At 41.0% G+C, this 22,298-nt stretch overlaps 1 protein-coding gene across 8 annotated transcripts in view; it reads right to left on the bottom strand.

Moving 5' to 3' along the window:
* ARHGAP24 (Rho GTPase activating protein 24) overlaps positions 1 to 22,298 on the bottom strand; it is a 316,434-nt gene that overhangs the window by 13,289 nt on the left and 280,847 nt on the right. For 7 of the 8 annotated variants that reach the window (XM_074950524.1, XM_074950527.1, XM_074950531.1 and 4 more), the window contains 3 exons: positions 9,604 to 9,736; positions 5,659 to 5,732; positions 1,899 to 2,020 (listed from right to left, as the gene is read on the bottom strand). In XM_074950524.1, the coding sequence (XP_074806625.1) occupies positions 1,899 to 2,020; positions 5,659 to 5,732; positions 9,604 to 9,736 (329 nt within the window). The remainder of the gene's footprint in view (positions 1 to 1,898; positions 2,021 to 5,658; positions 5,733 to 9,603; positions 9,737 to 22,298) is intronic. The other variant, XM_074950525.1, reaches the window with a different exon arrangement.

The raw sequence follows: 22,298 nt of genomic DNA, 5'->3' as shown, positions 1-22,298 counted from the left end.
GTGTGTGTGCGTGGGGGGGGGGTGAGAAAACCTGGATTTGTGCTGGAAATGGCCCACCTTGATTTTCATACACATTGTAAGGAGAGTGGTCACTTTGGATAAGCTATTACCAGCAGGAGAGTGAGTTTGTGGCGGGGGGGGGGGGGGGGGCGGAGGGTGAGAAAACCTGGATTTGTGCTGGAAATGGCCCAACTTGATTATTATACACATTGTAAGGAGAGTGATCACTTTAGATAAGCTATTACCAGCAGGAGAGTGGGGTGGGAGGAGGTATTGTTTCATGGTCTCTGTGTATATAATGTCTTCTGCAGTTTCCACAGTATGCATCCGATGAAGTGAGCTGTAGCTCACGAAAGCTTATACTCAAATAAATTGGTTCGTCTCTAAGGTGCCACAAGTACTCCTTTTCTTTTTGCGAATTCATTTATAGTAATCTTTGAGTAGTCAAAAGATTAGATACAAAGTGAAAGTAGAAACTGAAAAAAATAGACAGCAATTGAAATGAAGGTGATTCTTTAAAGGACGGTGGGCTTTTTTAAAAAGGGTGTTGAGATACCTTTTTAGCCCCACACTGGATTCTTAACACCATGACCCCTCTTTGCCCTATGGATTGGTAGCATGAGATGAGGATTGCTGTGAACAATTTTTCTCATTGTATTGGAGGATAAAGGGCTGCAGAAGGTGACATCATACTGAACTCTAAGTCTGTGGGGGAAATTTTCAGAGACAGCAGAAAAACATAAAACAAAACAAAAACCCAAAGAAAAATTCCATTCTTGCCTTTTAGAGAGGCATTCTGTGCAGGCCTTTGTATTTTCCTGCTGGTTTCTGAGAAACGAATGTGTAGTCTCCAGATGGAATAAATAAGCAGTTCCACCATAAAAAAGGCAAAAGTCCTTTGAGCAGCTTCAAGACTTTGCTCATGGTGACTTTTTTGCCATGTTCATAGTAAAATGCTATCAGCTGTATCTGGCATCCTTCCAAACACACAGCTAGAATGGTCTTCTCTGAGAGTAACGTGTACAAAAGATCCCCAGGACAGGCCTTAATGTCACCAGCTGATGTTGTGAAAGTTTGTACCAGACTTAATTCTTGCAAAAACACAGGGGTTCAAATGTGAATATTTGCAACATGAAAACAAGCTGGTTCGCACAAAGCTAGCACCTTTCTCTCTAAAGTGCAAAACAGATTCTGGGTGATAAGAAGATTTTAAAAAATGGTAGATGCTTAAACATATGGAAAAATTAGCTGAAAATATGTAGATTTTGAGTTATTTTACCTCTTTACTGGTAAAATTTGTCAATCAAATGCTCTAGCATTGGATTTTTGATTCATCAAGAAAGGTAATCAAGACTGGGTCTTCGGGCACTTCCATAATATAATATTTACTACTTAAACTCTACTCTGAAAAGTGACAGTAAAAGTGGCATTGTAGTATTACAGCAGGCCCTATGAAATGTTGTTGCTGACAAAGGATTGCCCAAGGTGCAAATAAGTGGAACAATGTGGCCTAGTAGATAGAGTGCTGGACTGGGATGAACGAGAGCTGGGTTCTATTCCTTGCTGTGCTCTATGTGGCCTTAGACAGACCTGTTGAGTAAGAAGTTGCCATTTTTTACAGTCAGTTTTCAGAATAGAGCTACACTTTAAGGAAGCCATGTGTGCTACGGTGTCTGAGGCAAAGTCAATGCACTACAAAGGAAATTTCAATTTCCTCTGCAGCAGCATGTTCAGCAGAGCAGTTACTTTAAGTTACTGTAGTGGAAGAAAAGTTGTGTCTACACACAAACAGGCAAAAGTTATTTTTGACATCAGACCACCCAAAATGTACTGCTGATGAATCTAAAGAAGTTCCTTCTTCCTGTTTTAAAGTTGTTTACGATTTTCCTTTAACTCACCCTCCATGATGGTCAGAGGATCTTCCACTTTTGGGCGCAGGATGTTGGGACCAAATACAGTAGCCAGGTTTTGTACGCTCATTTTGTTTACACCCGCATAGGACTGGACTTCATCCAGGAATCTGTGAAATAGAGGGGGTAAAGTGAGCACCAAGATCACAAAAGGGAAAGGTGGATGATGATCTCTTACTGTACTTTTTGTATGGCATTTCCTAGTTGTTGTTTTTTTTAAAGGTCACCACTCTTTTTTAAAGGTCAGCACTGTTGTAGGCTTGGAAAAACAGGGCAGTAGTTGTGATGCTCCCTAGGGTACCCAGGGTTCTGAGGCACGTCAGAACGGGAGGGCTCTGAGTTACTACAGAGAATTCTTTCCCAAGTATCTGCCCGGTGGGTCTTTCCCCCTTGCTCAGGGTCTAGCTGATCACCATATTTGGCATCAGGAAGGAATTTTCCCCACAGGACAGACTGACTGAGACCCTGGGTGTGTTTTGCCTTCCTCTGCAGCATGGGGCATAGGTCACTTGCAGGTTTTAATGGTGAATGCTCTGTAACTTGAAGTCTTTAAACCATGATTTGAGGACTTCAGTAACTCAGCCACAGGTTAGGGGTCTATTTCAGGAGTGGGTGAGGTTCTATGGATTGCAATGTGCAGGAGGTCAGACTAGATGATCACAGTGGTCCCTTCTAAGCTTAACGTCTATGAGAGAGCCTTGTTTCTGCCTGCCTGGAATCAGCTCGACACCCCTGGATACTGGCAACACAAGCACTCCCCTCCAGACCTCACTGTCTCTTTACAGGTTAGCGATAGGCATACACTAACCCCTGAGTCCTCCAAGCACCCATCAGCAGCATCTAGCCCCTGCTCCATGGGATACTCACTGAATCACCAGGCCCACTGTTTCCAAAGGAATACTACATGCCAGCTTACTAGTTTGCCTTAAAACACAGCTCCACTTAACACACAGCACTCAGATACGTTTACAGAGAAAGCAAGTATAAGTTTATTTAACAAAGGACAGAGATTCCTATGATAGCAAGCAAAATGCTGGAAAAATGCTATATATATATATATACACACACATACACACACATATATATAAAAAAATCATAACATGCTTTCTCCATGACCTAAATTTAACTAACAAGATTTCCTCCTGTCTAAAGAAAGTTTTATCTCACCCAAAGTTCTTCCCAGCATTTTCAGCCAAGTCTGGCTGGGATCCATTTTTCATGAAGCAAACCCTCTGTCAGTTTACTTCCTCGGTGAAGGATGCCAGGGGATCTTTTTTCACCTAACATATACCAGACAGACCTTTGATCTTCACTGAAAAGAGTGTCTCTCTTCCTTCATCTCCAGCTGTTTACCTTTTCCTGTTAATTTTCTTTTGAAGTCCCTGCAAGCTCTTCCTTAACATATGACTTAACATGCTAACAGACTGTGGTTGTAAGACACACACTATACAAAGATTAGTTTGGGAGAGAAGGGTCTCTCGCCTCTTGTGTAGAGAATTGTCTCGAGGCGTGCTATCAACATGTGCCCTGCCTTTAACTACAAGAACATTTTTCCTTTCTATCCACGCACACCCCTTCTGACATGTTACGCACCACACATCTCACAATGATTATGCCAGTGCGACACAGGCTTTCATTAGAGTCCATTCATGTCATCCCACAGATACCAGATGCAAGGGATACCTGCAGCCCTTATGTATCCCTGTACCCTCTGCCAGTTGATTGAAAGAGGTCCCTGGGTTTATTTTCTAATGTACCCAAGTTTTCTAGAGCATAATGCTCCTTAGAGCTAGCAGAGTTGAGCTCTTATCCAGTGTACCTTGTAAGTTTTCCAGGGAAGGAAGCTTTTGCATATCTTACTGTAACAAGACATACAGGCCCTTTAACCAAGGAAGCACTGTCCTGTGACTTTTCAACCCCAAACCAAGGCTATTTTGGGGGTTGTCATTTCTAGAATGATTGTGGGGGAAAAATTCTGAAAACCTGCTGTCGCAGTTAGGCCTCCCATTCTCCACAGCATACTGTGCTACCCCAAGTGAATTGAAAATGGGAAATTATTTCTTTCTTATCCTCCCCATGCAACCCCGATATTTTCTCATAATGTTATATGAAAAGCTTTAAAGCTTAATTGATAAATACATTTTTGATATAACATTCAGTGTCTTACCAAAATCCATAGATACTGTGATGCTGGCAGCCCAGGTGCCAGCTCATGAAAAGGTCCCCATGTCTGAACTGGACACTAACATATACATAGCTGGAATGTATCTGTCTCACTTGTGGGTTAATATTGATAAAATAGGTATTAGAAATGTTAAGACTCTATTGAATGCTTATGAATTACTGCATGCATTAATCTTACTTGTAATATCTGTGTTCCATATTGTAACATAATATTTGAGTGGGTAATATTTGAGAAATTGTTATGCATCTCCCAAAAGAGGAGACACATCGTTACCAGATAGGTTAGGGTTGGATCATACAACTGGAAACTCCCACATCTGGATTGAGAAACCATCAAGAAATGGGAACTAAAGTCTTATTACTCTGCTCTCCTCCCTGTGAAGATGAGTCATGCAAGGGACTCTTCCCATCAGCTGAGTTTGCAGCTCAGAGCACATGGCAGAAGGAGGATAAAGACCCCAAACCAAAGAAGCTAAGGAACTCTATGCTGCTTGGACTCTGGGGGAGGGGAACCAAGTTGCTTCTATGCATAAGCAAGAGATTCCCAGCTGCTTAGCCTAGGTTAGCCCTAAAAGACAAATTAGAGCTTACTGATTATAGAAGCCTATATTACCTTTTGAAACCTAAGACAGTAAGTCATTCATATGTCTATATTTGCTTGCTTTAACCTTGCAAATAACTCTTTATTTTCCTTTTCCTATTTAATAAATTGTCATATAGTTTACTATAGGATTGGTTATAGGCATTGTCTTTGGTGTGAGACCTAAAGCACAACAGACCTGGGGTAACTGACTGGTCTTTCGGAATTAGGAGTAACTTGAATATTGCTGTGATTCCTGGTGTTATGGCCATCTATCCAAGAGATATGTTCACCTGGGTGGCAAGAGAAACCTGAATACCCAAAAGGACTGTCTGTGACTCCATGTTAAGGCTGTTGAAGTGCCTGAGGAATTTGCGCTGGGTTGGTGAAATCCAAGTTAGGAATTTACAACCAGTTTGGGGTTTGTGTCCTCGTGTGTAACAGTCTGCCTGAGGTTAGTACTCACGATCTTGCAACACCATTGGGAGCGTCACAGATATTAACATGCAGCAAACTACATCAAAACATTACCCGTTATGAGGCCGTGTTTTATCTCATATCCCCATGCACACATACCACCTTACCCTTCTGGTGTTTTGATCTTTTTAACCCAGGACTCCCATAAGCTGTTGAATCACCAAGGCCAACAGGAGCTGCTCTCCAGGTAAGTGACCTGCAAATATAGCCCTGCTTCCCCTTACAGAAGTAGGTAGAAGGTGATATTCCTTTTTCCAGCTATATTTCCTTGCCTTTCATGCTGGGTGTGGGCTGTTCATTAATCCTACTCCCAGCTGTACAACTGTAATTAGTAAGTTAGTAATTAGTAATACAATAAACAAACCTCTGATTGTGTTAGGTTAAATGTACCAGTACTCTGACTCTCTTTGTTAAACTTCTCTTGAGATATATTCACCCAGACAGACAGCAATGTCTTCTAGGGCATAGAAATAAATACCTGTTTGATAATCTTTCAGGAGCACTTACCTACAGATATATTTCAGCAGATTGTAATTGACGGGTGGCAGACTCTTTACTTGTTTCACTAATTCCTTCACCCCCTGTGCAAACAAATAAAGCAACAACAACAACATTGTTCAGATTTTGGTATGAAATAAATAGAAGATACTTATGGAAATGGAGTAAAAACAACTGTTTTGTTAAAAATATCCAGATAAACTATGATCACTAGTGTCATAAATATAAAGGGAAGAGTAACCACCTTTCTGTATACAGTGCTATAAAATCCCTCCTGGCCAGAGGCAAAATCCTTTCACCTGTAAAGGGTTAAGAAGCTAAGGTAACCCTGCTGGCACCTGACCCAAAATGGCCAATGAGAGAACAAGATTCTTTCAAATCTGGAGGGGGGGGAACAAAGGGTTTGGGCTGTCTGTGTGATGCTTTTGCCGGGAACAGATCAGGAATGCAGGCTTACAACTCCTGTAAAGTTAGTAAGTAATCTAGCTAGAATATGCGTTAGGTTTTCTTTTGTTTAATGGCTTGTAAAATAAGCTGTGCTGGAGGGAATGTATATTCCTGTTTTTGTGTCTTTTTGTAACTTAAGGTTTTGCCTAGAGGGATTCTCTATGTTTTGAATCTGATTACCCTGTAAGGTATTTACCATCCTGATTTTACAGAGGTGATTCTTACACCTTTTCTTTAATTAAAATTCTTCTTTTAAGAACCTGATTGCTTTTTCATTGTTCTTAAGATCCAAGGGTTTGGGTCTGTGTTCACCTGTACCAATTGGTGAGGATTATTATCAAGCCTTCCCCAGGAAAGGGGGTGTAGGGCTTGGGGGGGGGGATATTTTGGGGGAAGACGTCCCCCAGTGGTCTCTTTTCCTGTTCTGTGTTTAAAACGCTTGGTGGTGGCAGCATACTGTTCAAGGACAAGGCAAAGTTTGTACCTTGGGGAAGTTTTTAACGTAAGCTGGTAAGAATAATCTTAGGGGGTCTTTCATGCAGGTCCCCACACCTGTACCCTAGGGGAAGGAACCTTGACAACTAGCCTGTAGTATCCATTTCATTTGGACAAAGCAACATTTTGGCTAGCTCCCAAGGTCTGCACTAGCATTAGACAAGCAGAAGATTCTTTCAGTCTGTCCTCTCACTAGGATTCAGAATAGCTGAACAATGTGAACTTGGTTTCTGTGCCCACTGGAAATAGCCTCTGGCTAAGCTCCTGCCACCAGTGCATTTGGATGCTGTTTTAATTCAGCCTTTGGTGCTTTGCCAGCCACTATAGGGTGTTTGATTTCAGTGGGTCAGCAAAACAAGTGCAACTCAGGATGGGAAGATCATGACACTGCAAATGTTTGCTGGGCAAATGCTCAAAAGGAAATAAGACAAACAGCTATCTAGATGAACAGCGGCATCGTTTGTAACTTGCACTGTATAAGAGTCCAACATAGAAGACTAAAAAACTAGTCAAAAGATCTAACAATCAGATTGCTAAGCCAGCATTACAACAGGATAAAAAATGGCTTATAGTCTCTAGCACTGGGCACTCACATTGCCAGTATCACATGGCAAGAACTGGCTCTGGGTTCACACAGTCACTGAAGTCTCGTTTTCAAATACATTTAATAAAAAGTTTCATGTGATGCTCTCAGAGAAACTATACAAACATAGCTACTATAAAATGGACACATTTAATTAAAGAATGGAACACAGAGCAGCTATTAGCAGTGTGATGACAAGTTGAATGGAGGTTTCAAGTGGGATTCCACTACAGTTGGTACTGAGTTCAGTATGATCAATTAGACAGACAGACTATACAAAAGTAAACAGCAGTGCCTATCCAAACCTCTAGGTGCCCCTGCCATAAATTACACACACAAAAACATTGAACAGCCAGCAGAACACACAGCTCCCCCCAAACCCTTCTAGACCTAATACAAAATGCTCCTCCACACATCTAACCCCCAACCCTCCATCTGATCCTTATTGATTTAGTGGATAGGGGATGGAAAGAATCAATTCTGGCTGGTGACTCAGAACAGGGAGGATGTCAACCACTTTGTAGGAGGGATTAAAATGTAGAATGGTTTTGGAAAATTAGAGGGATGGGCTGAAATTAATAGAACAAAACTATTAATGATCACTCTGAAAAAAAAGACAGAGATAACATCATATACTAGCTGCCAACGAGTACATAGAGGGGTGTAAAAAGGAGGCTTCAACACAGCAAGATATATTGGCCTTAAATTACTGTAGGGAAAATATAATTGGTCAGATCCTTCATTCTGTTACACAAGTTTCACACCAGTAGAACAGAGTTGGAAATCTGTCTCTATATCTTTAAGATGCATTAGACAATGGGGCATGTTTCCAAGATAAATGCTAGAGTAACTGATGTCAGAGTTAATCAAGACCAACTTGTCAAATATCTCTGAGTGATGCTTTAATGACAATGGACCCAAGGCGAAAATTTTAGAGCCTAAATCCCATGGACTCTGACTTATGACAATTTTATCCCCAGTTAATTCCCACTTAAATCAATAGTTTGCTGTTGACTGAAACAGGAATTGGGTAGGACTAATAAGAGCAGTCCTGTTACAATGGAGGATGACAGCCTAGATGACCCAAAATAAGTCTCTTTCATACAAGATAGCAGACACTTCCAGCCATAATTCAATGGTATGCAGTTTATATAGGTAGAGAAGTGTTTCTTTTATTCCCATATGCCTATTTAGATTGCTATGTGAACCACAGATTTCATTTAAAGATAACCTACAAAGAAAATTGTTCACAGAGAGTAGTTATCAGTGGTTCATAGTCGAACTGGAAAAGCATATCGAGTGGAGTCCCACAGGGACTGGTCCTGGGTTGGGTTCCATTCAAGATCTTCATAGATGATTTAGATAATGGCATAGAGAATACACTTATAAAGTTTGCGGATGATACCAAGCTGAAAGGGGTTGGAAGTGCTTTGAAGGATAGAATTAAAATTCAAAATGATCTGGACAAACTGGAGAAGTGGTCTGAAGTAAACAGGTTGAAATTCAATAAGGACAAATGCAAAGAACTCCACTTAGGAAGGAACAATCAATTGCACATACATACAAAATGGGAAATGACTGCCCAGGAAGGAGTACTGCAGAAAGGGATTTGGGGAGTTGTAGTGGATTGCAAACTAAATATGAGTCAACAATGCTGATACTGTTACAAAAAAAGCAAATATAATTCTGGGATGTATTAGCAGGAGTGTTGTAAGCAAGACAAGAGAAGTAATTCTTCCGTTCTACTCCACGCTGATTAGGCCTCAACTGGAATATTGTGTCTAGGTCTGGGCACCACATTTCAGGAAAGATGTGGAAAAATTGGAGAAAGTCCAGAGGAAAGCAACAAAAATGATTAGAGGTCTAGAAAATGTGACCAATAAGGAAAGATTGAAAAAAAATGGATTTGTTTACTCTGGAGAAGAGAAGGCGTGGGGGGGCAGCTTTCAAGTACATAAAAAGTTGTTTCAAGGAGGATGGTGAAAAATGGTTCTTGTTAACCTCTGGGGATAGGACAAGAAAGCAATGGGCTTAAATTGTAGCTAGGGCGGTTTAGGTTGGATGTTAGAAAAAAATTCCTAATTGTCAGGGTAGTTAAACATTGGAACAAATTGCCTAGGGAGGTTGTGGAATCTCTGTCATTGGAGGTTTTTAAGAACAGGTTAGACAAACACCTGTCAGGAATTGTCTAGTTATTATGTAGTCATTCCTTGAGTGCAGGGGACTGGACTAGATGACCTCTCAAGGTTCCTTCCAGTCCTATACTTCTACGATTCTACATCATTAGAAAGACATCCTGATATGGTTCAAAGATGTGCATCTAGCAAAGAGTGAAAGCTGATGCAAAAACTAGAGAACCTTTGCCAAAACCAAAGTAGATTGCAAAACACCACTATCTATATAAATCACAATCAAAGCAGAAAACTCACCGTTTCCTCTTCCTTGCTGAGCAATTTGGCGCAGGAAAGAAAATCCTCATATTTTGCATAGGGGATAACAGGTTCTGGGAGTTCTCTTAGATACAGTTTGAGAAGCGATGCCACCGTGTGCACATCCGTACTGCTGTGGGGATGGAATGCAAACGATTACTGCTGGGGATCTGGGAAATGCTATACACAGCTGATGATCTCTAGTCTACTGTTTAACCTTTTCAATACTGAATCATCAGTTTTTTAGCCTTACATATAGCTCCAGTGTCTGGTTTTAGCTTGCTTTGTACTGCTGAGGATTTGTAAAAATACCTGTAACAAAGGCTCTCATAATTCTGATGATATATTATTTTTAAACAATTATTTATCCTACAAAATAAACATTGCAATATTCACAACATAGGTGCTGGGAAGATCATGCCTTTCATATAAGTTACAAACATCCCACATGAGGAATGCAAATACCACCTACCCACCTGACAGATTTAATTTGTACTTGACCAGAAATTAGGCAAAATATTTCAATACAAGGAATTATATTCTCATAACAATCAACAATTTGGCTCAGATTCTTGACACCTGCCTCTAACGTAGCTGAGTTCCAAATATTTGTGCCCTGCATGGTATCAATTTTTTATCAACATGTTGTGCACAAACCGATTTATTCCACACGTTTAATGAAAGCTCCCTCTTATCTGAATTGTAGTTAAATCCCCAGGTGTGCATCACTTTCCCAGCAGTTCCCCTGAATAATTAATACTGTGCATTTTAATAGCACCTTTCCACAGAGGATCTTGACGTGTTTTGCATACACTAATGATTTAAGCCCTCCTCACCCTTGTGAACTGGTATTATCTCCACTTTCTGAAAGATAAACTGAGGCAGAGAGAGAAAGTGACTCAAGATCACAGAGTGACTCAGCACATTGTCAAGAATAGTTTTCCAGGGCTTAATTCAGAAGTGAGTCTAAGAGTTTGTGTGTAACACACATTCTAAAATCCCTCTTATACAAACAGATTCATTTAGACTTAGATGCACACTTACTTAGTTACAACCCCCTTATGCATCACCTCAGAAGTTAGCCCACTCCGACTACTGGAGTTTAAGCAAGTCTAAGCTAGTGTACAACACACACCAAGAGACAGAAGAGTAATAAGAAAATCAACAGGAAGGACATTCTACAGTAGGACATTCCCTACTTAATCTTACACATTCTCATACCTTTTTATGGCTCTCTGGTGTATAAAGTTATATCCATGAAGGACACATCTACACTGAAGTCAGAGGTGTGATTGTAGGACGTGTGGACATTCCCAAGCTAGCTTTGATCTAGCTAGCATGAGTACCGGTTCAGTGAAGCTGTGGCTTCATGGGTTGGCCGCCCCAGTACATACCCAGGGTCCCAGACTGCCACAGTTTAACTGCCATTTTTACTAGAGCTAGCTTGGGTATATGTCTACACATGCTGAAGTCACACACATCATCTGATGGCAAACATACCCTTAGACTCATTTGTGCATCAGTAACTGGGTTTAAGCAGATCAAAGGGATTCCAGCTGATTACAAGCAAGTCTAACATACATCAGTTTTAACATCAGCTCTGTAATCACCCCACCAGATCTCCTTTTGAATCCTCGTTTATCAAAATGTTTTAAATGGCATCAATGTTTCAGATATGAGGGTTGTACTAGAATCTGAAATTCTCCTCAACCACTATTAGTCTTATGAAAGACTTGGGAATCTGATTTCAAATTATCCCCATGTCATTCAGGATAGAAAGAAAACTGCAGACATTTTCTGTAACACAGACCAGGTTCAGTATATACCGCCCCTTTTCATCTAGAAGTGTTCATGTTTTATGGGAAAATAATATAATTTTAAAATTAACAATGTCATAAAGAGAACAACTATCTAGCATGATGCTGTCACACTTCAAGGTGACTGCGCCTGTATTCCCCCTCTGTAGTGGATTCCTCAGCCATCACTTCTCTCAGGTAGAAATCCACCTCTCTCCCCCTCCTGATTTTTGTTTCCAGGCTGCATAGTTCTCTGCCTACCCTGGAATTCCCCCAGCAAGCCAGACTGTCTGAGCAGGCCAGCATCCACGCTTTGCCTTCTCTTTCAGCGCTACAAACAATAGTATTTGCCACCCATTATGACTTATCACACAGTTCTTTATAAGCAAGCACATTTGTTCTCAAGGTGAAAGCATTACAGAAAAAAACATATTTAAAACAATAAAAGAGCCTAAGTGTCATGATGATAAGCACGTAGATCATCCCAACTCCATCTACGGCTATGATAGGAGTCAATCCTTCAAACCCCACAGAGGGGCTTTTCTGTGGTTTAAAGTTCATAACAGCCTTAGCTCAGAACTCTCACACCCATGAACAGTTCAATCTTCCCTTTATACAATTTGGGCCTTGGATCTTGGCCTCACATAACAGGTGATCAGCAGACAAAGGCCCACACCTCAGACCGTAACTTCAAAAGGCTGGGTTTTTGCATAACCAGAGATAGGGAGTTAGCATTGGCCTCCCCCTCGATATTTCCCAGGAAATTCATTTCACACATATTGTCCCAAAAGACCATTCTTGTCTGCCACATTGTTTAATACAGTCTTTTGATCATCAGGCCCATAATAATACATAACCTTTGCATTTAATACAATGGAATCCAAAGGTACTTAAACTTAACACAACAAAGTTTTTCAAGGATAGTGAAGAAATTGCCATATCTGTCACAGAAGCACTTACACTTTGCTAGAGGTATTTAAACCAGTGACTTTGGAAGGTCCTCTGTTAAACTAGCAACAACTTTTACTTACCTATATCTTAAGAACACTTGCAACAACCCTAGGTTCACTGAGATTACGCGCATATAAGAGATATAACATGGGGGGGGGCATTCAGCTGTCTCCACATTTGTGGGCCCCAGGCTTCATGTACCTACACAACCAAACCTCTACCAAGGGAGCCAAATGAGCACAAAGGCTGTATAGGTGGTGGTGGTGACAGGGGTGATATATTTTATATAAAATATATTTTATATTAGAGCAGTTTGACTAACTTAATGTTCCTTTTGTGGGAAATTTTGACATTTTAAAATTAATTTCCATTCAGAACTAGAACCAGAAGTTGAAATACTGAAATTTTTCACAAAATGAAAAATTCAAAAAATGTCTGAACTGGAAATGTCAAAATGGAAAACTTTGACTTTTTTGATAAAAATGAAATTATTCAACATCTCAAAATGATTTTTTTGTTTCATATTCAATTTTAGAGACTAAAATATTCATTTCACAACACTGATTCCAAACACATGTTTTAATTTCAGTTTACCTGTGTAGAAAATCAAAACTGTTAGAATCAAAATTTTCCAGTTGAAAAATGTTGATGTCAACAAAACCACATTTTCCAACAGGAAAAATTTTCAGTCAAAAAATTTCAGCCAGCTCGAGCCAAAACTCTGAATCAGTACTCCTTTGGGCTACTGAGGTAGGGTCAGATTCAAATCCCTGAACTTGTCCCCACTATGGTTTTAGTTCTTGTTTGGATCCAATGCCAGGAAGATTATTTTCTTTCATTTCTTCATTTGGATGTGTCTGAAACACATGAGAACAGTTTTACACATGAGATTTCGGTCCACGATGGTGGATCTCACAGATATTGACAAGCTTCCACCATACTGGTCCAAAATATTGTGTTACTTGTGTACTATCATATGAGTCTATTTTTGATTTGGACTCTTACTCAGATTCCGAAACCTCTGCCTACGTGCAATACAGATCAGATATGAAGAGCAGCTACTCCTCACATCTCTGTTTGCCAACCCAGTACAGACAGTACAATTCATGTGCCTCTGCTTCATACCCTGAAGCTCCAGACTCAGAGCAATGCAGTTTTTCCTCTCTTTTTAAAATGCATGCAATAGTACACTCAAGGAGTTCTCACTGGCTGGCCTCACAATAGAGGTAAAAAGGTAAGCCTTAGCGAGGAAATTAAAGAAGTTTTACAAGCTAGCTTGCATGCAAGGTACACAAGAAGCAAATTGGTAGGAGATGATTTCTGTTTGCCTATTGCACCAAGCTAAGGAGGAACAGGGAAAGCTAATTAAGGAGCAGAGCTCTGTTGACAGCCCTATTATTGGAGCTGTCAGTTGTCTGGTGAAAGGGAGCAGGCACCCTGAACTGATTGCATAAGTATCCCCTCACTGGATTGAGCCTCAAGACCAAAAGTTGTCATCTTGTGATCTCTCCTAAATACCTTTTATTGAACAAGGACACCCCACAGGTGTGGCTCGGGAATTTAAACAGTCTGAAAGAGCCTATATGGCATCCAAAATTGACAAACCTTCCAGAAATAAAATAAGATCTAAGACAAACAAACAACAAAAGAATTAGCAAGAGCTGGCAGTTTTCACCAGGTGAGAAGGTTAAACAATGCACTGCCCAGCTTTCGCTTCCTGCCAGTGCCAGTACCGTGGAAAAAGCTTGCAGTATTTTATAAAGAGTTGTACAGTTCTTGATATGAAGCAAAGTACTTGAAGGCAAAGTATCTGGAAAGAAAGACAGACAGAAGGAAGAAAAAAGAAAAAAAATGCTACCTGTGTCCAGAGTCGTCCACATGGAGAGGATTGTAATATACTGATATCAGTGAGCCAATGAATGCAATAAAATAAGGCTTGTATTTCCAAGGTAAACTACACAAGGCTATTTAAACACGTTAGTTTGGTTTTATCTCATTTCATTTTACTAAAACTCCAGTATACTACTTGCTTATTGCTACTAGATATAGGTCTCTAAGAATGCAATTTCTGGATTGGGGTTTGGACCCTACATTTGAACCGTGCAGTTTATGCCCAATTCTAGGCTGAGATAATGCATATATCAATTTGGTTCTAGTGTATCAGGAGCATGGCATGTGCCGACTACTGTTGCATGATCAGTGTACCATCACTAGATGGTGCAATTGCTAAGAAAGATTATCCTACGTTTTGAAAATGTACAAATGCAAAGGATTTCTTTCAGCTGTGCTGGAACAATGCCTGAATGCTATATTGAAAGCCTCAGTGTATCCGTAACTATAACACTTATCAAGTTACCATGTATAGTTTAATAACTATATATTTGTGAGACTGTTTAAAACAAACTCTTTTCTTATATTCAGCAACAACACTAAACTTTCTATTTTTTGAGGCAAAATACTAATAGATCTGAAAAATATGTAGAATAATGGGATTAAAAGTAAGAGTATTGTATAATCTAAGAGTATTTACATCTTGTAGTCTAGTACTAAATTTTCTTCCTTTTATTTTAAAAGTAGAGATGCACTTGGACTGCAAAATTAGGATCCAGATTTTAAACCCTGCACAGTTTGGGGTGTTCCAATCCAAGATTGTGGCTCTACTGATTTCAGAGTCAGAAGACAACTGTGTACATGAGGCACAATTTTCCAAGCAGTCCCACATTTCGGGAGTGTTCAACTCTGCTTCTTAGTTTTCTTGCACTGTAGTTTCCACACCATTGAGATCTGCATTCCATTTAGCCAATTATCTTTATATAGCTATGTGGTTGCTCGTAATGCCCACATCACCTTAGTATCAGAGGATCTAACAATCATCGATAAACTTTATCTTTACAACAGCCCTATGAAGTGGGGAAGGGCTATTCCCATTTTTCAGAGGGGGAACTGAGGCACACGATTAAGTGACTTGCCTAAGCTCACACAGGAAGTCTGTAGCTGAGCTAGGAACAGATCTCTTCCTAAAAAAGTCCTCTAATTCAATCACAAGTTATTGGTCCTGATACAAGCGTTATGGGGTGAAACGTTGCGGCCTGTTATGCAGGAAGTCAAACCAGATCATCATAATGTTCCCTTCTGGCATTAAAACCTATGAATGCATGAACTCAGACGAGTGCCTTAACCATCAAACTATAGAGTATTCTGGGATGGGTGGGCGTGTCTCAGACTCTCCTGTTGAAACTGTTCCATTTTGCATAAATAATTAGATATTTATTGGAGCAGGGACTGGAACCCAGGTGTCCCCCCTGCTCTCAAGTGGGTTCCTTAAGTACCAAACTGTTGCGTCGTTCTCTCTCTGCATCAGTGACTATTCAAGTCTTATATACAAAGTAGGACAGCTTTGACAGGAGAGATTGGGAGCTGATCACCTGAGCTGGTGGCTCACATAAGCCATTGACACCTGTACACTCTGGGGAGAATCGCATTACCACAGCCAGTATAAATCCCTTATAGTCACAGTATATTGAGAGCTAGCTGGTTGGGCTGACTAGCACACAATTTAATTTTACAGTACAAGTTCTGTGGAATTTCTAATTTCTTTGCCTCTCCGAGTAATCACTGTTTCCCCAAAACATGTACCTATATGCCCACTAGTGGACACACAAGTACGCATGTTAACACGTATATTAATTGCCAAAAGTTTGCTTCCACCCATCTCAATATAAAGGCATTATTTGTGCAAACACAACAAATCCCTTCCTTGCAATTAGACTGTACAGATTTAATGTTCTTTTTATCCGATGTCTGTGTCATTAGCATCCCTGATGGTGGTGCTGTTTTGACAGCACTTTTCTTTGTGTTATCACAGACATTGTGTAAGTGGTTGTCAGACCAATTACACAGCCTGGGGATTCTCACCCTCTCCTCCATAAACAATAATTTATTGAAGCACAGCAAGTCACCATAAATGCATGCATAACCCTCACACTCGCAGACAAACACACGGTGCCTTTATGGAGCTTGAGTCAGCACTTCAGAAAGCAAAGTCAACAAGCTGCTAACAAACTTCCAGTGGGAAAAAATAACAGTGCAAGGTCACATCAGAGAAAAATAAGTATTATGTCCAGGGGCTCTATGGACACGGATAATAGTGCGTAAAATTACAAATAGTAAGGAGCTGTGAATTATGGGTCTGGAATTCCACAGAAAGGCTCCAGTAGCATCATAAACCATGAGAGCAGAGCTCAAGTGCTTTGCGTAGTCACCAGAACCCCGAGGTGGAATTACTGTCCCATAACTTAAAACGTTGCTGTTTTAAATGATTATAGACAGAGTCCTGATTCTGTCTCTGCAACCCCCCTGCCCCCGCATCAATATGCCCCCTGACTCATTTAGTAAGTTCTCCTTCTCCCCCTCTCAATGGCTCACCTACTGCTTCCATATCAAGCGGCTTTCAGCAGTGGTGGAGTGGCTTCTTTTACGACGCCAAGCACTATCCATTCACAGAAGGCCCAAGCAAGCCATCTCGCAGAACACAGCAACCACCAACACACCCTAAATGGCTTGAGGGTGCATTAATAAGGAGCAACTAGAGGCTCTTCCTTCCACATAATGTTTGACATAGGAAACAAAGGGCTACTAGACCCTACTGGACGAGTGAGATGATAAGACCCCAGAATAATTTACTACTAAAACACCGTGGAATGAGAAGAACTGTTGAGTGGAAACTTTGTTGGAGTGCTGTAATTATACACAACTCAGTTAAAAAGAATTAACCCAACATTAAAGTTGAGAAACCAAGTACTCAAAAGCCAGGGAGCCAAATTCTGCTCTTAGCTATGCCACTGTTAATGCACAGCAAGACCACTTACTTCACTGATGGATTTGGGCCAAGAAATACAAAGTTAATATTGAATGCTCAACCGTAATTCTGTTTCCTCGTCCACATGCCTTGGAGCATGGTCTCTCTCTCTCTCTAGCTTTACTGTATGGTATAATGTTTGCCAAATAATACAGCATATAATCTAAATAGCAGCCTGATTCTTACCTGTACCCTTACAGATGTACCTCTAGAGCCAAATCCTTCAACTTTATTTTTGTGCCTGAACAACCTGGTCCTCTGCCCTCCTACCCATCTGTTCCTAACCCCTCCCATCCCCAATGACTGACTGCATTTTCAATAAATTCACTCTCAATTCTCACTTTTTATTAAGTGGGGGAAAATAAACTCTGAGTCTCTTCCCTTGTTCTAGTAATTACTAGTGTGAGAAGCCTCATTCACGTCAAAGGCAATATTCATAGTAGCAAGCCTGGTGCCCACGAGTAAAGATTTGCAGGATCAGCTACTGAATTATGAGCCCATACATTTATGATGATAGCAGACAAATTTGAAGAGGCCAAAAACTGTTGCCCAAAGAGCAGCCAGGGTCATAGCAATTTAAAATTGAAAATAAGGAGAGCGAGAGAGAGAGAAAATATATGGGAGGAGGTAAAAACACAATGTAAAGAAGGAAAGTAAAAGAGAGATAAGCTTTCAGAGATATGAAGAGGTAAGAAAGATTGTGGTGGGTGCATACAGGCAGATTCTCATAATTAGCAAAGTAAAATAACTTCATCAGACTATTGGAGTTTGAGTTAGACTGACTGGTTTTTATAGGAATTTTTCAGGGCTCGTAAAAATATATAAAATCCAAGCAAGTAAAATAATAATAGTTATTATTTGTTAGTCTGGAAGGTCACAAATCTTACAAATCCTGAGCAGTGATGTCTTTAAAATGAACATTTCTGAAAGCTTTGATGTGACAACAGAAGTCATCGTTTTTTTGTAAAACTGCATTCATGGACATCTGAGAAGTCATTTATCATCTAAATGTGAAATACACAATTCCCATGTTCTTCAAAAATCATAGTTTCACAGTAACAAGTATCAAATCCCCATTTGTAAAAGTTAAGGAGCAATTATGTTTCATAATCCACTTGATTCAGGAACTCAGCTGAAGAGACTTTAAACATTCTTTTGCTGTCTGACAATTAAAACATACACTCCTCCAGCTAGACACCAATTAGCCTGATTTACTGATCCGAGGATTTGAGTTAGAAACTGGCCTCCTAATGAGTAGTTAATTGCCAAATCATGTCTATATGCCAAGCTCTATTTAGATGCTATTCCCACTAGCCAGTTACAAAGGGCTGGTTTTAGAGGGGACAGGAAAATGACAGGAACTAGATAATCCACCACTGGAGTTTCATTTGTAAAGATCAGTGAATAAAGTTTGGAACCTTGCATACTGTTCTATGATTTTTCAGAAATCTAAGGCCTTCACTGTTTTGCAGAAAGCTGTTTAGCATCTGCTGAGCGAAATCTTAAACTACCACAGCCCAGGCAAGAGGAGCTTTGCTAAGCGACACTGGCACTTTAAACAAACCAAACAAAAAAATAACTTAGTCAACAGCAAGCAGAACAAAGCTGAAAAGAGCTAAGATGAAGGAACTGCAGGCGGAAGGTGATTTCCACTGCAAATTTATTTTAGGTACCTGGGATCTAACATCACCCACCCTAACACAAACATGCACACATACTATCCCCACTCTCTCTTTTATTTTTACTTTCATTATGGGGGAAAACGAGCCTTGAATCAATGGACAAAGTCATAGACTTTTCTCCTGTTTTATTAAAGGTGCAGCCAACTGCAGGAGTCTTCAAAGTTCTATGCAAAGTCATTAGAAAGGTAAAGAAGCACCTTTCATGGAAATCCTGCTATTTTTAGATGAAGAAACTCTCTTACAAGTGGTTACAGTTGAAGTTTTGGTGGGGGGGAGGGGAGAGAAAAATCAAACAAAAATCCCTCTTCCTCAGTTAGTTCCAAATCAACATCAGGCTGGGGTTGTGGTGCTGACAGTGGTGGTGGGGGTAGAGGGGGTGTCACTTCTGGCTTTCATCGGCAGCACCACAGCCTCCCCCCTTACCACCCTCAAAGACCTTCAGTCATGGTGGTTTTTGCACCAACAAGGGGCTGAAGGTGGCTCTCTCTGAAGCCCTTAAAATACCATTTTGAGAGTCAATCAGAAACAGTTATTCCTAACTGCTAAGAACTCTCTGTCTTCTCTAGGGGCCAGTCCTTGAGCTCAGCAGTTCTGGTCTGCAAGGGTTTATGGGAAGGCATTTTAGTTCAGTTCATGTAGATTCCTGTCCCATTAGGTGTTACTGTGAGTTTCTGGATTTTGAATAAAACCCAAAATTCTCAGCCCAAAGCATTACGTTCCTGGTGTTCTCCACACAACACCTAACAAAATTCCACAAATCTGGTTCCTAATGAAACAGTTTCACCAAATGGGGGAACCAAAGCCCAGTGGAGGACTGGGAGTTAGGAGAGTTGGGTTCTGCTCCTGACCTTGAACAAGTCACTTCACTTCTCTATGCTTCAAGTTTCCCCACCTGTATAATTTAATTAGCAATACCCTTTCTTGAGAGTCACATAGGTCTGCTGAACACTTTGCAAACCTACATGATAGCCTTCACTTATTTGGGGCAAAATTCTATGGCCTAATTAAAACACAAAAACAAACAAATAAACAAACAAAAAGCAAATTTACTGGGGTGAGTCCTTCCCAGAAAAATTCCTCTTCACCTCTTGCTGTTTATTTCTCTTCAGTCCACCTCACCGATGATCATGCTGGCAACACGTGTTTTGCACAAGGGTTTTGAACAAAGGCAGGAGGGCAAAGAGAAGCATTGCTGCTCTGTCTCCTAGAGTGTAGTGCAGAGTTTGCCAAGCTGGGGTACAAGATGCCCACTTAGACCAGGGGAGAAAGGAGTATAATGATAGATCTGCTGTGACCCTACTGCAAATATGCTCTTGCAGCTACAGGTAAAGCAACGTCTGGTTTTCTGAAAGCCATTCCCTTCCATCTCCTGTATTGGCCTCTAATACAGAAACAGCTCGCTCAGATGTGGCTGCAAACTCAGGCAACAGCATGTCAGCTTAAGTTTCTCTTCTCTGCTCCTGTAGCACCCAGCTCATCCTTTGAGCCGCTAACAGATCAGCCTGATACCAAACAGGGCAGGAATGGTTTCCCTAGCCTCTGTTTGCCAGAAACTGGGATTGGGTGACAGGGCATGGATCACTTGATGACAACCTGTCTGTTCATTCCCTTTGGGGCACCTGCCACTGGCCACTGTCAGAGGACAGGATACTGGGCGTGATGGACCTTTGGTCTGACCTAGTATGGACGTTCTTATGTAGGGCACAGAGGGAGGATGGATGGAGGGTGCAAGTTTCCAGGGGATGGGGAGCAAAACACAAATAGGCATGATGGAGGGAGGGTCTGAGCCACAGGAAGATAATAGGAGAGATTTCAGCAACTGTCTGAAGAATGGCAAATGGGCCATTGTGGTGGGAGGGCAACTAGCTGTCAATGCATCCCTAAGTGGGCTCCAACACAAAACGACTGGGAAACATCATTTTGAGAGAGTCAGTTTCCCCCTCAATGCTGAATGATAATTTCACTTTGTGAGAAGAGAGCACTATTCAATAAGTCATCAATAATGTATCAGGGATAGATCCAGAGTTTTTGACGATCACGTTACTATTCACGGCTCGTGTAAGCCTCTAAGAGTTTGGTGTTCTCAGATACATCATTTCCAGTTAGCCTTCTTAGCAAAAGGGATGGAGGAAACTTAACTAGAAGATCTATCAGACCCAGGGTGGTCTCTGCCTTGTACCAGAGTTTAACAGGAGAGAGCACTTGCTGAGACCAACAGCTGAAAAGGGGAACACTGATCATGGTACTAATCTGGCTGGTATGCAGAGGAAAGGGGAGAAGGAAACTCCTTCTGGCAGCTACTACAACCACATTATTTTTAATATGAGAGGAGATCTGTCTATGCAGCTAATAAATGAAGCCAATATTTCAATCGCACCTATTATATAAAATGGCTAATGGTGTATGCAGAGGGATATATTGATATTGTATTCCCCTCCCCGACTCCTTGGATCTACAAAGTTTACAGTTCAGATCACAGTGAATGCAGTTGCCCCTCATTGTTTATGTGAGGCATGTTGCCTGACTTAAATCTGCAGAGCATGCATTGCAGCGTCTTTCCCTGGGAGTTATATCCTACAATGAACAATGGGACAAAGCATTGTTCAGACTGCTGGGCTGCAAAAGTTGACTTAAACGATCATACAAACTCATCTGTTTCTTTATGGCATTTATCTGGGGACTACATGGTCCCTGCTCATATGAGACTCTGGATTCAAGAAAAGATGACTGTTCTCACTGAAAGGTTGGTAGTCCTTTCTCAGGTGCTAATGTAAGAAGCATGGACTTCAGCTAAAATCATCTGCCAAGGACCCAGCCTTGTCTGGACTCTCGACAGGTAGGGATGTGTATGTGAGAAAGAACACTCCACTCCAAGCCATGGAGCAGCTGGGTGGGCTCAGGGAAGTAGGCCTACAGCTGCTGTGCAGCCTGGGGGGGCCGGGGGGGGTGACCATGTAAATGGTTGGAATGGGCTCAAATTGCTCTCTAAGAAAGAGAACAGGAGAATTTACTCCTGGTGGATTCCCCCACATCCCCACTCATCCACCCCTCTTGGCATCCAAAGAACTGGGTTCTGTACCATACGGGTTTGTTCATCCAGCCCTCTTTCTCATTTGTGTATCAGAACCACACCAGCTCCACTGCTTGGCAACTTCTGTGGCCATTGGGAGGTACGGGCTGCACTGAGGCCTTAAATAGTAAATTCTGGAGTCGAGATTAAGGATATTTATAGCATTGTACTCCACGGGCTTGCTCTATTGTGTTTGCTGCATTGTCTTCTCTTTGCATCACATCCTCCCCCATACCACAATGAAAGGGACAGCAAAATATTAAAAAGAATTACAATATATTAAAATACTTCAATAAAATGCTCATAAATATCTCTCTCTGTCTCTCACACTCACACAC

This window comes from Natator depressus, chromosome 4, assembly GCF_965152275.1.
Source record: "Natator depressus isolate rNatDep1 chromosome 4, rNatDep2.hap1, whole genome shotgun sequence".
In the NCBI taxonomy this organism is placed as follows: Eukaryota; Metazoa; Chordata; order Testudines; family Cheloniidae; genus Natator; species Natator depressus.
The sequence above is the reverse complement of the archived record's forward strand: the minus strand, read 5'-3'. Positions and strand labels throughout refer to the sequence as shown.